Source organism: Rousettus aegyptiacus, unplaced genomic scaffold (genome assembly GCF_014176215.1).
Source record: "Rousettus aegyptiacus isolate mRouAeg1 unplaced genomic scaffold, mRouAeg1.p scaffold_m13_p_2, whole genome shotgun sequence".
Classification (NCBI taxonomy): domain Eukaryota; kingdom Metazoa; phylum Chordata; class Mammalia; order Chiroptera; family Pteropodidae; genus Rousettus; species Rousettus aegyptiacus.
The window spans coordinates 125,835,447-125,848,612 of NW_023416295.1; the positions used below are offsets into that span (position 1 = coordinate 125,835,447).

The window sequence follows — 13,166 nt, forward strand, 5'->3', positions numbered from 1 at the left end:
TCAAAGTAAATGTTTGGTTCCTGAAGATAGAAACATTCTCAAGTCTATTAACTTCTTTATTCTGATTTGCCAACTCTTCCATATATGAGAACTATAGAAACAAAGGGTACAGAACTGGTTTCTATCTCCAAACAACCAATTTATAAAGATTCCAAAGAAAATACATCCTTCCTTAGCTAGTCATTACCAGGAAATTCTGTCAGTGGGCTTGCTGGCAAAGAAAGGGGAATGACCAAAATATACATAATTTTTATTTGTCTAAGTAGATGATTGGCAATTGCTGGCCCTTCTGAAGATAACTGGACTTCACTGACAAATCTTCCAGATCATTAATTGCGTAGAAATTCTATCTATAATTTTAATAGTAATGCATTTTAAAGATGTACATATTTTACCTAATTTAATCTTCCCAACCCTATTAAGTAGCCACCATTATCGTCATTTTATAGGTAAGGAGACTGAGGTACAAACTGGTTAATTAAATTGCCTAAGATCAATTAGATGACCAGATTCAGACAAAGTCTGGCTTCAGAGTCCACGTTCTTAATCACTCCACAATATTGCCTATCTGAAGAGAATTTCAGAATGTCTTATTCCTGGTAAACTCCACTATCTTATTTAATCCTAATTCACTAATCCTGATCCTTACTTCATTATAGTAAAGATCTCATTTTAAAGTAGTTTTCAGAGCATTTTAAATGTTCACTGCTTCCCTTAAAAGCCACAATCAGCTGCCTTAAAGCTATAGCTCAAATAGTGTTAGCGCATTTAGATTAATAGATTTGTTGAGCCCTTTTGTAGGGCTGAGAGAATATGGAAATCAAGACTCATTGATTTTTCATTAACAAAACACTGATTTTACATTATGCTTATCAAGAATACTACTTACTGCCTGGGTTCTTAACGTGGTGTGCTGGACCCTTACCTAGAATGGATGAGTTCAGGATATCTAAGTGCCCAAAGCAGCAGGCAAAAAGAATTGTGTATATGCCTATGTTTTTTTCTGGATAGGTGAACCTATCCATGAACCTAAACTGCGTATTCCAAAAAAAAATTGAGGGTTAACCTAGGTCACTGCTACCTTCCCCTGGTGTGAATACAATCTCTGGCGTTCTCTATTACTTAAAACTTCATGTTTTCCCTCATTATCTGAAGGGAAAACTAGAAGTCGTAATATTACCGCTGTGGCTATTTTGCCGACCAGAGGACAGAGGATGGTTGCTTCTCTCATTGCAGTTTCCCTTCGGGTATCAAAAATGTTTCAACTTGGGGGACGTAAAGGGGTCAGCCATCTAAGGACCGCGTGGCTCCAAGCTGAGAGTTCCTGCCAGGGCAGCGAGTCCTGTTCTGAATTCTTACCCTTATTTAGACTTCGTCACCACCCCCATCTGGAAACAACCGGACGGACAGGTCACTCGTTAAAGGAAGTGACTGCCGACAGCTCCTGACCCGGAAGCGGATCCTAGCCCCGCCCCCGCCGCTAGGCTTCCTTGTGCAACAGGCGTGGGTCACGCTCTCGTTCGCTCTCTTTCTGCCGCCATCTTGGTTCCGCGTTCTCTGCACAGTAAGTTCTGTCTTCGCCGCTACTCTCCATCCGTGGTCATCCACCTTCCTTGCATGTTAAGCTGCCCGGGAGACTGAGAGCTAAGGAGAGTTGGGGGCGTTATGGGGCCACCGGGCTCCTACTCGACGCTGGGAAGTGTGGCTGTGGGGCCCCCGGACAAAATGGGGTCTGCGATTAGTGTCCTGGCAAAAACAGGGCAGAAGGGCCGCGAGCTGGGCCTGGAGTCCTGGGCTGGGATGACGGCAGCCGTTGCGGTGTTGAGGGCGGGAGCGGAGTGCATCCGCTTTGGAGTACGGCTTCGCGAGAATCCATAGGAGGTTATGGGGTCACAGCCTTGGAAACTCCCCCACTCTCACCCTTACCCCTTGGTTCTTATTGTGACAAGCTAGTGTTGAGACTTACGGTACCCTCTCTCCTGATTCCCGAAAATCGGCAAACAGGAATCCTGGAGATCCCAGCCCAGGCAGAGTGAACATATGAGTGGAGGTGGTTCACGGTAGCGTCGAGTCTCCTATGGTCAGGAGCCAGACCGGGATCTTCTCTATCAGGTTGAGAACGCAGTGATTATTTCTGCCCTTGTGGGATTTGTAGTGTGGAATAAAACGAACCCTAGGGCACTGGAAGCCCCCTCTGCGGAGTGAAGAGTGGTGAAAAAGGTGATCGCTCGGAGACCCGAGGGTCATGTCATATTTCTCACCTATTCCCAGCTGCTTTGGGGAGGGTTGTCCCCAAACACCTTCATGATTTTTTTCTTCACAGCCCTCCGCAGAGTTTTTAAGGATACTTGATTCTGGATTGGGCAACAGAACAGATCCCAGTCAATTCAGACTTCTTTTTTATTCCCTTCAGAAATGCCCGGTGAAGCCACAGAAACCGTCCCTGCTACAGAGCAGGAGTTGCCACAGCCCCAAGCTGAGACAGGTAGGTTCTCCTAGTCCCCTTGCAATGAATTAAGATTGTAAGATAGACCCTAAAACTACTTGGCGGATAAAATGAAAAGGGAATACACTTAAGTCTTTCAGAATTAACTCGTATTTAAAAAGATGGGCTGTAGCTCTGCCAGGGAGGAAAGTCCATAATATTAATTGCTGTCCTGGAGGGACTTCATTAAGGAGTAGAATAAAAACTGTATGTTTAAGGTTTGGCAACATTAAAAGCTCCCTGGCTTGCTTTGTAGGTATGGCAACTGCCTCAAAGGGAGTGGAACCCTCATTTCATACAGGAAAACTGAGCAGGACAGGGGCTCAGTGATTCTTACCCATTAGAACTGGATCACACTAACAGGCCAAGGAGACCTGAGCTTTTGTGAAGTTCCAGCCAACAAGTTGCATCAAGGTTTTAGATGGCAGGACTTGGCATTATGCCGTCATCACATGTCTGGATGAAATGTGTGCTGCTTGTAAATGTGTCCTACTAGGCCCAGGGGCCCTCCTAGGTCGTTTAACTTGTTTTATGGATTGGTGCTGAGATGTTTCTGGTGTCCTGGAATAGGGCCTGCTTCATCAGTTTGTCTGGAATCAGGATTGAAATGAAAGCTTCCTTTGACTGCTGTTCAGTTTTTTGAAATTAATAGATGTAGAACATTGTATAAAGGCAATTTTTGAATTCCACTTAAAATATGTCTCTAAAACTTGAAAGGGGGTAAAAAAAATTTAACGATCTTGCTGAGTCAGTTGTGCAGAACTAAATGAAGTGAATCCTCAGGCCGTCACCTCCATCCTCGCTTTTTTTTCATGTGGTAAATTCATTATTTTTTTTTAACAGCACCTGTCACTGAAAGGCAATTTCAGTCTCCTGGAATTAAAATAGAGTTGTTTATAGTTGCAAGTGTTAAGGTTCTTCCTCCCACCTGTCTGATTTTAACAGCTGAAGGGATTGCTACAGCTGCTAGAAAAGAAAATGGGGGGCCCTGAGCTGGGAAATGAGCTATAGGAAATCCTAGAACTTACAAGGAAGGGAAAAAATAAAGGATTGGTCTCTAAAGATCCTGTAATTTCAGTGCTAAGCAAAATCATAGAGACTCATTGAACAACTTGGTTTTACAAATGTGGAGTTTGAAATTCAGATGAATTTTGAATGTTTTCACGCTTCAAAACTAATGCCATTTGAAACAATCCTTAGTGCTATTAAACTTATTCCTGAATAGTTTGACCTTCCACTGTAGGTTTAATAATATTAAGAGAATGCCAGTGATAAATACTCAGAATTTTCTTTGTAGGTATAATTATTAGAATGCATGAGAAAACTAGCTCAGGGAATTGGTTATAATGTCTAAACCAAGTAATTTGGGCCTTATTCAACCTTGAAGTCCAGTCAGAGGAAAATATTGAATTTGCATTTACACTGTAATCGTAAGACTTTGACCTACCTACTTTCCAGGTAAAACTGGTTGCGCTGCCTATCTTTTCTGTAGTAGGATACTCTAAAAACTTCAGGATTATGGTTGAGTAAATTGTGGATTTGGATGCTGTGGGCTTTTTTTTTTTTTTTTTTTTTTTTTAATACCCCTCTCTAGGTGTTGAGCATTTGTTGCTCTAATCCTGTGTTGTCTCCTGGACAGTAAGCATGGGTTTTTCTGTCATTCAGAAAATCTTGCTTAGCTTTACTTTAGTGCCAAATCTTGGTCTGTTTTGGCAAAATGACATACTTATCCAGATCCAGTGTAGTCTCCACTCCAATTCCCTACTTCAAAAATTGACCAGTGTTTAACAAGTTGGGTTACAATTTCATAATATAGTCCCTACCCTTATGACTAAGCTTTCTCTCCAGCAGTCTGATTCATCTTAGATTGATCTCTGAAGAGCTAACATTAACCTGAATAGGTCTGTAGAGACTGGAGTCCAGCCTATTTGTGGTGGTTAAGTTTGTTTGTTTGGGATAAGTGAACAGGCACGGGGGTGGGGTGTCAAAGTGGCCTAATTTAGTACTTTAAATACTATTAAATTCTGAAGTTTCCACTTTGGGAAGAATGAAATTGTGCTAGACAACCCTTTCCTATATCTTTAGGAGTCAGGTTTTTGTCCCGACCTTAGTGGAAGCCTTAGCATATAAAGACTTGTTTTTTTCTCATTCAGCTCTGATTCCCCATCATCATCACCACTCAGTACCTTCCTTGTTCTGGTTTTCAGGATCTGTTTTATTTAGGTCATGATCCTTGGGTGGGCAGGATGGAATGACTATTCTTCTAGTGGTGATTCTGTGGCCTGTGAGAAAGATTTAGGGTTCACTTGAGGAAGGAAGGGGAAGGATATATTCTTACTTGACTGTTGAAGTGTGTTTCGGGAAGGTTGCTATTGCCTGTCACCTTTGTCTAATCCTGTGTGGTGACTTTCATCAGATTAAAAATTCCAGTGTTTCTTAAGAAGCATGTTATACCAAATCGGGCTGCACAACTCACCTTTAATTTTTTTTCTTCCCTTTCCTTCTTTTTCCCCATTTTGCTTTTTCCTCCAGCGCTGCTTCCTGTGTCTTCCTCATTGAGTGTCACTGCTGCCTTAGGGCAGCCTGAACCTACCCTTCCCCCTTCTTCCTTTCTAGCACCCCAGCAATGCCCTATGGCAACCCCTAACCAGCCTTCTCCATTCCTTTCTCCCTCTGCTACTGCCTCAACCCCTTTTGAAGCTCCTTTTCCCCAGTCATTCTCTGGAACGGCCCTGCCTTTTGGAGCTGCCCCGGATACCCCATCTTTCCTACCAAACCTAGTAGGACCTCCCATCTCCCCAGCTGCCTTAGCTCTGGCCTCTCCCATGATAACTCCAACTCTGAAAGGTGCCCATTCCTCTTCAGCTCCCTTGGCTCTTGTTGCGTTGGCTCCCCACTCAGTTCAGAAGAGCTCTGCTTATCCATCTAACCCTTTAAGTTCACCACCTTCAGTCCCTATGCCTGAGTCAGCATCAGTGTCGTCTCTTTCAGCTCCCATTGCTTCCTCAGAACCAAAGGTCTCTCCTGTTCAAGCTTCCTCTCAAGCAATCCCTAATCCAAAAGGTACCCCCATTCCTCCAGGTACAGTCAGTGCTGTTCCTTCCAATCTCATAACTCCCTTGGCCTCTGAACAATCTGGAGTTGCCTCATGTGCTCAGATACCACCTGTTACTCCCCTAGCCATCACTTCTTCTCAGGCCAAAGCTACTGCTATTTCCTCATCTCTGACTTCTCCACAAAACCCTCTGAGCCTTAGCCTAAAGGGACCCCTTAGTCCACCTGCGACCTTATCTCTTTCAACCCAGTCTGCACCTGTGGCTCCCAGTGTCCCCCCAGTTTTCCTCACTTCTCCAGGCTCTCATCTTGCACCTCTACATCAGAGTTGTGTTGGTTCTGCTATTCAACCTGTAGGTCAAACAGGTGCTAATGTCCTGTCAGATTCTATAATGAATACCATTTCTGTAGATCATGCTTCCATAGGGGCCTCTTACCCTTCTCAGCGATCTGTAATTCCTCCCCTTCCTTCCAGAAATGAGGTGGTTCCTGATGCTGTGGCTGCTTTTCCAGTAGAGGCTCCAGCTTCCCCTCTGGCTCTGTCAGTTGACAAAGGCCCCTCTACCATCACTGGCATAGCTTCCTACAGCCCTTCTGGTTCCTCAAATGCAGCTGTCTCTTTTCCCTTACCTCCTACACCCTCTCTCATTCTCAAAGGCTCTCCTGATGCCTCTGTTCAGCAGCCTTTGGTGGCCCAGATTTCTCCTGGTTCTCCAGGGAGTCCAGGCTCAAAAGAAGCTCCTGTTTCTTCTATTGGAACCACCTCACTTGTGATGACTAATCCCTCTACGATTTCTGCAGTACCTACTACTTTGGAGGTGGCTACTTGTGTGTCCCCTCCAATTTCATCTGGTCCTATAAGTAGCAAGGACTCAGTTTCCTATACTGCCTTGGCTATGGCACCTGTGGCTCCCAAAGAGCTTCCGACTCCTCAAGTAACAACCACTCTGGGGATACCAGTTTTTCCTCTTCTAGTGTCCGAGGACCCCAAAAGTCTCTCTGCTTCACTATTGGTAAAGTCCCCAACACAAAAAGATCCTCAAACTGTATCTGCCTCTCCTGTGGGAGCCCCTATTCCACCAGTCCAGGTAGGACTCCCTACCAAGAAGGACCCTACTCTGTTACCATTGTCCTTGGCACCCCCTAAAAATACCCCCTCTCTGCAAAGTACATCATCTTCTCTGGAGGTATCTCTTCCTCCTGAAGCCATCTTAGCAAAGAAAAGCATTGTAGAGCCTCTGCCCGTAGCCAAGCCAGCCTGTACCTCCGCTCCTCTGGGTGTTATTTCCCCAACTTCTATAATCAAGACAGATCCGTATGCAAGCCCAGACCCCTCTGCTCTGCTTCTCAAAAGTTCTCTCACATCCCCAGTTGTAGCTACATTTCCTTTGGAAAGTGCTGCCACTTCTGGGGTGATTCCTACAACTACAGCCAGCCCTTTTCTAGAAGGAGCTATCTCTTTAGCTCCTAAAAGCCACCCAATCAAGAAGGGTACTTCCACTCTTACTACTTTACCTTTGGTTCCTCCCACGTCTGAAGGTTGTCCTGGGGCTCCAGCTGTGACTGTATCCCCACAGAATGTTTCTGCTTCTCCAGCTACCTTGGCACTGGCTTCTGCAATTTCCAAGTCTGAGCCTTTTCCCTCTCTTCCCCCAGCTGCTGGTGCAAAGAAAGTTCATGGTATTTCCCATACGTCTGCATTGGCACCTGTGGCTTCCTCTCCTGAAGGGTGCCCAACTGAGGGCTCTCATGTTTCTGTTACTGCATCTTTAAAAGGAACTTACCTTACTGACTCCTCATCTCCTTTAGGGACTAGTGTGTCTCCTCAAACTAAAAGATCTCCAACCAAGAAGGATTCAGCTGCTCCTACTACTACCATAACTCTTGCTTCGGTTTCTAAAAGTGTACCTGCTATCCCTGATGCTCCTGCTGGAAATCTCTCATTCCCTGTTTCTCCAGTTGAAGCTTCAGTTCTTCCAGAGGCCGATCTTCCTTTTCAAGTCCCGAAAGGATCACTGGCCAAGAAGCATTGCCCCACTCCTCCATCCCCCAAAGAGGCTCCCACTTCCCCAGCTATGGCTTCTCCCTATAAATGGGAGCCAGCAACTCCATTCCCTAAAGAGATTCCCACTTCTCCAGCTATGACTCCTTCCCCCAAAGGAGCCCCAGCAACACCATTCCCCAAAGAGTCCCCAGCTACCACACCTCCCAAAGGGGCCTCTACTCCCTCAGCTGTAGCTCCTCCCTCCCCAAAAGTAGCTCCAGGAGCCTCATCCCCTAAAGAGACTCCCAAACTTCCAGCTATGACTCCCTCCCCCAAAGAGGCCCCAGCACCTCTCAAAGGAGCCTCAGCATCTTCATCCCCCAAAAAGTCCCCAGCAGCTCCACCCACCAAAGGAGCCTCAGCCACTCCATCTTCCAAAACGGACCCCACTCCTTCAGCTGTGACTCTTTCCTCTCCCAAAGGAACCCCTAAATCACCAACTATGGCTCCCTCCCTCAAAGGAGACCCCATTCCCCCAGCTGTAGCTCTTTCCCCTAAAGGAGCCTCAGCAGCTTCACCCCCCAAAGAGTCTCCAGCTGCCATACCCACTAAAGGGGCCTCCACTCGCCCAGCTATGGCTCCTTCTCCCAAACGGACCTCAGCAACTCCATCTCCTAAAGGAGCCCCAGCAATTCTGTCCCCCAAAGGGGCCTCTACTCCCTCAGCTGTGACTTCTCCCTCCCCTAAAAAGACCCCTACTCCCTCAGCTGTGACTCCTCCCTCTCCCAAAGGGGCCCCAGCAACTCTGTCCTTCAAAGGAGTCCCCATTCCCTCAGGCGTGGCTCTTCCTTCCCTCAAAGGAGCCTCAGCAACTTTATCTCCCAAAGAGTCTCCAGCTACCCCACCTGCTAAAGGTGCCTCTACTCCCCCAGCTATGGCTCCTTCTTCCCCCAAAGGAGCCCCAGCAACCCCATCCCCCAAAGGGGCCCACACTCCCTCAGCTATAGCTCCTCCCTCTTCCAGAGAATCCCCAGAAACTCCAGCCCTTGAAAGAGCGCCAGCTAGCACATCTCCCAAAAAAGCCCCCACTCCCTCATCTGTGAATGCTCCTTCCTCCAAAGGGTCCCCAGCAACTCCATCCACCAAAAGAACCCCAGGAGCCTCATCCTCAAAAGGGGCCCCTGCTCCTTCAGTTGTGGTTCCTCCCTCCCCCAAAGAGTCTCCAGCCTCAGAAACGCCATCCCCCAAAAAGCTCTCAGCTACCCAAGCCCCCAAAGGGGGTCCAACAACCCCAGCCTCCAAAGAGGCCCCTATTTCCTCAGTTTCAGTCACATGTCCCTTAGGGTCCATTGTCCCTCAGGCATCTAAAGGGCCCTCCATAAAGAAAGGCTCCACAGCCCTCAAAGCAGCACTTGTTGCCCCAACTTCTGAAAGTGTACCAGTTGTCATAGCTCCCACTCAGAAAGGCCCACCAGCCAAGAAGAGTTCACTTTCTGTGTGCCCAAATCCTTTGGCTAAGAATGGTACTGAAGGACCTCTTTCCCCTCTTCTGGCTGTCTCTGCTCAGAAAGGCACTTCTCCAAAAGCTCCAAAAGCCCTCCCTATTTCTGCCTTAAAAGGCAAAAATTCTTTTCATTCTCCAAAGGGTCCCATGGCTCCTCCGGAGTCTGAGACATCTACCCCTCTAGCAGCAGCTGCCTCTGAGAAGGTCCTTCCTAAAGCTGGATCAGCATCTCTCTCTCCAGCACCCACCCCATCAGTCTCTCTGCCTCTTGCTCCTTCCCCAGTTCCCCCTCTGCTTCCTAAACAGCAACCTCTGCCGTCCTCACCTGGGCTGGTGTTGGAATCACCCTGTAAACCCTCAGCCCCTGCTGATGAGGATGAGCTGCCACCTCTGATTCCCCCGGATCCAATCTCGGGGGGAGTGCCTTTCCAGTCGGTTCTCATCAACATGCCCACCCCCAAACCTGCTGGGATCCCTGCCCCAACCCCCTCTGCCAAGCAGCCTGTTCTGAAGAACAACAAGGGTATTTGACTTGGTTTGCCGTGTGCATGGTGTGTCGCCCACACCCCTTTTGGGGGCTACCCACCAGTACTAACCCTAGGATGCGCCGCTTTCTCCAGAAATGTCTGCTTGTGTTTAGACATAGAACATAGAATTATAATTTTAAGTGCAAAAGTTCTAGGAATGTGAAACAGTCTTGGTTTTCATCACCTTACATAGCCCATTGTGTATCTTGTGTAATGAGATCTAGTCTGAGTTTGCCATCTTTTTTGCCTAACTGATCTGGCATTGGAAACCAAGACCTCCTAGACCTTTAATTTGCTCTAATTTCTACCACATCACTAACCTTGTGCCTGGGCCTGGGATTTGCTAAAATAGTGGGAAACGAGTATTGAAACTATTTGAATTTCTTTTCACTTCTTAGACTTAGTAATGACCAGTGCCCAGGGACTTCCTGTTTTCCTAGTCTGGGAATGGTGCAGGTGTATGCTTTTATTCCCCCCTCAGTAGTCTTTACTGATGCTTGGCCTTTCAGTTGAGGAAAACTTAAAATATGTGAATTATGTTTGAAAGAAATGGGAGAGGTCACAAGACAATAAGTAGTAGAGGTGACTGTAGGTAGGCTTCATTGAAAGTCTTTAAGCTGTATTGATTAGACCAAATTGCTAGGGTGAGTGATTTGAAAATAAGGCTAAATGTGTGTACACAACTGTTTCTGGCCTCCCCCAACCCAATTTAAAGGATAAAGGGAAAGTGCCCTCCGTGGTCTGCCTCCACAATGTGATATTATTTTTTCACTTTAGTGTTATCTGCAGACACCTCATCTGCCAGAACCTTTCTGAGATGGTTGGGCTATTGGGTAGGATTTGAAGTTACATAGATCATTGCTGTTTGGCAAGAAGTAAAGATCCTGAGGGAAATAAGCATTATAGTATATAAACTGTTTGGCTGTATCTAGTAATTACCTCTCATTTCTGGGGCTGGGTCTTTAATGGATGTGTACACACTAGTTTATGATTAAGTGGGGGGGGGGCTGTCAAGTGACCTCACACATGTCAGTTGATTTACATTTAACTTTGCAAGATCTAGCATCAGCCAGTGTGACCTCTAATCCAGGCAGACCATGGTGAAATGCCTCCTTTTTATAATTTCTACTATAAAATAGTAAAAGTTATTTGTCATTTTAGGGTCTGGAACAGAATCTGACAGTGATGAATCAGTGCCAGAGCTTGAGGAACAAGATTCCACACAGGCAACCACACAACAAGCCCAGGTATTTTCTTATTCACTGGTCTAAGTACTTGATTAAAGAAGCATTGGAGAACCAGGGTTGATCAGAAAAGATAACTTACATATTTGGAGCTATAAACCTCCATAAAGGGAAAACCACAGGGGATCATGGTAGCCAAGTCTTACAGTCCAGTTTACTCATAGCTGTTTTATCTTCTTAGCTGGCGGCAGCAGCTGAAATCGATGAAGAGCCAGTCAGTAAAGCAAAACAGAGCCGGAGTGAAAAGAAGGCACGGAAGGTAAGATTTTAGGTTACGGACAAGGATTAAAGTATCTGATGAAGCAACTTGGGGAGGGGAGGAACTGTAGTGGAACTCTTGGTGGTGGTAGAGTCATGTTTAGTTAAAATAGCAGTAACTATGGCAAAAAGCATAGGAATCCTGGAAACCAATTCTGTATTACGTAAACTTTTCAGAGCCCAGGAAAAGGCTTTGTTTGGCATTATTGTGGTCCCCTCTGAAGTTGAAACTCATGTTTTTTCCTATTCCTTAGGCTATGTCCAAACTGGGTCTTCGACAGGTTACAGGGGTTACTAGGGTCACTATCCGGAAATCTAAGAATATCCTTTTCGTCATCACAAAACCAGATGTCTACAAGAGCCCAGCTTCAGATACCTATATAGTTTTTGGGGAAGCCAAGGTAAGTTGTTCTAGACTGGGTTTGCTCAACCTCAGCACCATTGACATTTGGGGTCAGATAATTCTTTGTTGTGGAAGGGTTATCCTGTGCATTATAAGTGTTTGGCAGCAATATCCATTTGTGATAACAAACAGAAAAAATCTCCAGATATTCGATAGGTGTCCCCTGGGCGACAAAATCACCCCACGGTTAAGAATCACTGCTTTAAACATAAGCTACTACATTGATAATCTGAGGGCAGGCAGTTTAAAGTTTTGTAGGAAGTTAACCTGAAGTGGGTTTAGAGTGAGAGTTGGGAAGTTATACAAATGATTTCATTTACTACGTATTGATCTACTCACATGAATATTTTCTGCTCTGTAGATTGAGGATTTATCTCAGCAAGCACAGCTAGCAGCTGCTGAGAAATTCAAAGTTCAAGGTGAAGCTGTCTCAAACATTCAAGAAAACACACAGACTCCAACTGTACAAGAGGAGAGTGAAGAGGAAGAGGTATATAAGAAATTTTTTTATACTTTTAATCCTTTCTAGGTAGTAGTATGTTTGTATTGATGAGTAGATTCTGTATTGTCTTAAGTCCTTGAACCCCATTGAGTGAAGTAGTTTTTGAGTTAAATTAACTAGATTCAAGAGACTCCTGACTCCGAAGAACTAACCTGAAGTTGTTCTGGCCTTTAGTTTATTACGTGTTTTTTCCCTCTCTCTCAGGTCGATGAAACAGGTGTGGAAGTTAAGGACATAGAATTGGTCATGTCACAAGCAAATGTGTCGAGAGCAAAGGCAGTCCGAGCCCTGAAGAACAACAGTAATGATATTGTAAATGCTATTATGGTAAGTGTCCAGGCCTTTATTCCTTGACTCCCTCTGCCTTGTCCAATAATGAGTGACTTTATTTTCTGTGCTTAATATCAGCCTGTTAGAAAGCCTTATTTCAAAGCCTGTCCTGAGTTGCCTCAGGTTTTAGTGACCCGAATTCTCAGTTTGCCTGTACCTCTGATGATCTCTTTTCTTTTACAGGAATTAACAATGTAACCATCTAAAAAAGGAGGACCCTTTTGGTGTTTCAAAAGAGTAACCGCAGCTTGGTTTGAAATTTGTACTGTTTCTATCATTAATAAAGTTATGGCTTCTTGTGGGATGAATTCAGTGGGTGCTTGGTCTCTTCCCCCCAACCCCCCCAAAAAAATACTCTAGAAATGAGAACACATTTATTACTCTTAAGACTTCAGCTTCAATTGAAAAAGCTAACCTTTAAAATCTCAGCCTTTTCACTTCCTTATAAGAAGGTATTATACCAGGCTATCTGTTAGGACCTTTTTTATCTTCAGAGAATACAACTTAAATTGTAACATTTTTCATTTCCAGTCTCTTTACCAAATGTTAACTATTAGCAAATGCTGATTCTTTAATAATCAGCCCCTTCTCTGACCTACAGTCTTTCTGAACACGTATTGGCCCTCATTTTGCCTCCGAGAGGCAGTTTAATTGGTTACATCTTGACATATATTCTTTGTATAAAATGAAAAGGCACCTCATGAAGGAGAGCATTTTGGCTGTTGTGTATAGTACAAATGTTCTGCTAGATGGAAACTATACAGACATTTTAATCTCTGAAATAAATTATGATTAGGGTGGTCATTATTATGCTAGGACAGTGAGTGAAAACCAAAACTGTACCAGGCAAACAGGTACATGAGAATAGCCAGTTT

The 13,166-nt window shown here is 45.0% G+C and overlaps 2 protein-coding genes across 4 annotated transcripts; both read left to right on the top strand.

Moving 5' to 3' along the window:
- The first annotated feature begins 1,454 nt into the window (after positions 1-1,454).
- LOC107521259 (nascent polypeptide-associated complex subunit alpha) lies at positions 1,455-12,599 on the top strand. Of its 3 annotated transcripts, none has more exons than XM_016165796.2 (8): positions 1,457-1,564; positions 2,414-2,485; positions 10,716-10,801; positions 10,980-11,057; positions 11,311-11,457; positions 11,821-11,949; positions 12,166-12,288; positions 12,475-12,599. In XM_016165796.2, exons 2-8 carry the CDS (start codon positions 2,416-2,418, stop codon positions 12,487-12,489), a joined length of 648 nt encoding a protein of 215 aa, XP_016021282.1. In that variant the 5' UTR covers positions 1,457-1,564; positions 2,414-2,415; the 3' UTR covers positions 12,490-12,599. The 3 variants fall into 3 exon arrangements, with proteins under 3 accessions (XP_016021279.1, XP_016021282.1, XP_016021281.1); XM_016165795.2 differs by lacking the exon at positions 12,475-12,599 and adding an exon at positions 2,005-2,112 and having other exon boundaries at positions 1,546-1,564; positions 12,166-12,330; XM_016165793.2 differs by lacking the exon at positions 12,475-12,599 and having other exon boundaries at positions 1,455-1,564; positions 12,166-12,330.
- LOC107521199 (nascent polypeptide-associated complex subunit alpha, muscle-specific form-like) lies at positions 4,879-10,709 on the top strand (the record flags this gene model as incomplete). The annotated part of the gene is made up of 1 exon (XM_016165685.2): positions 4,879-10,709. A coding segment is annotated over one exon (4,680 nt), but the record flags the coding sequence as incomplete, so codon positions are not given.
- Positions 12,600-13,166: the final 567 nt, after the last annotated feature.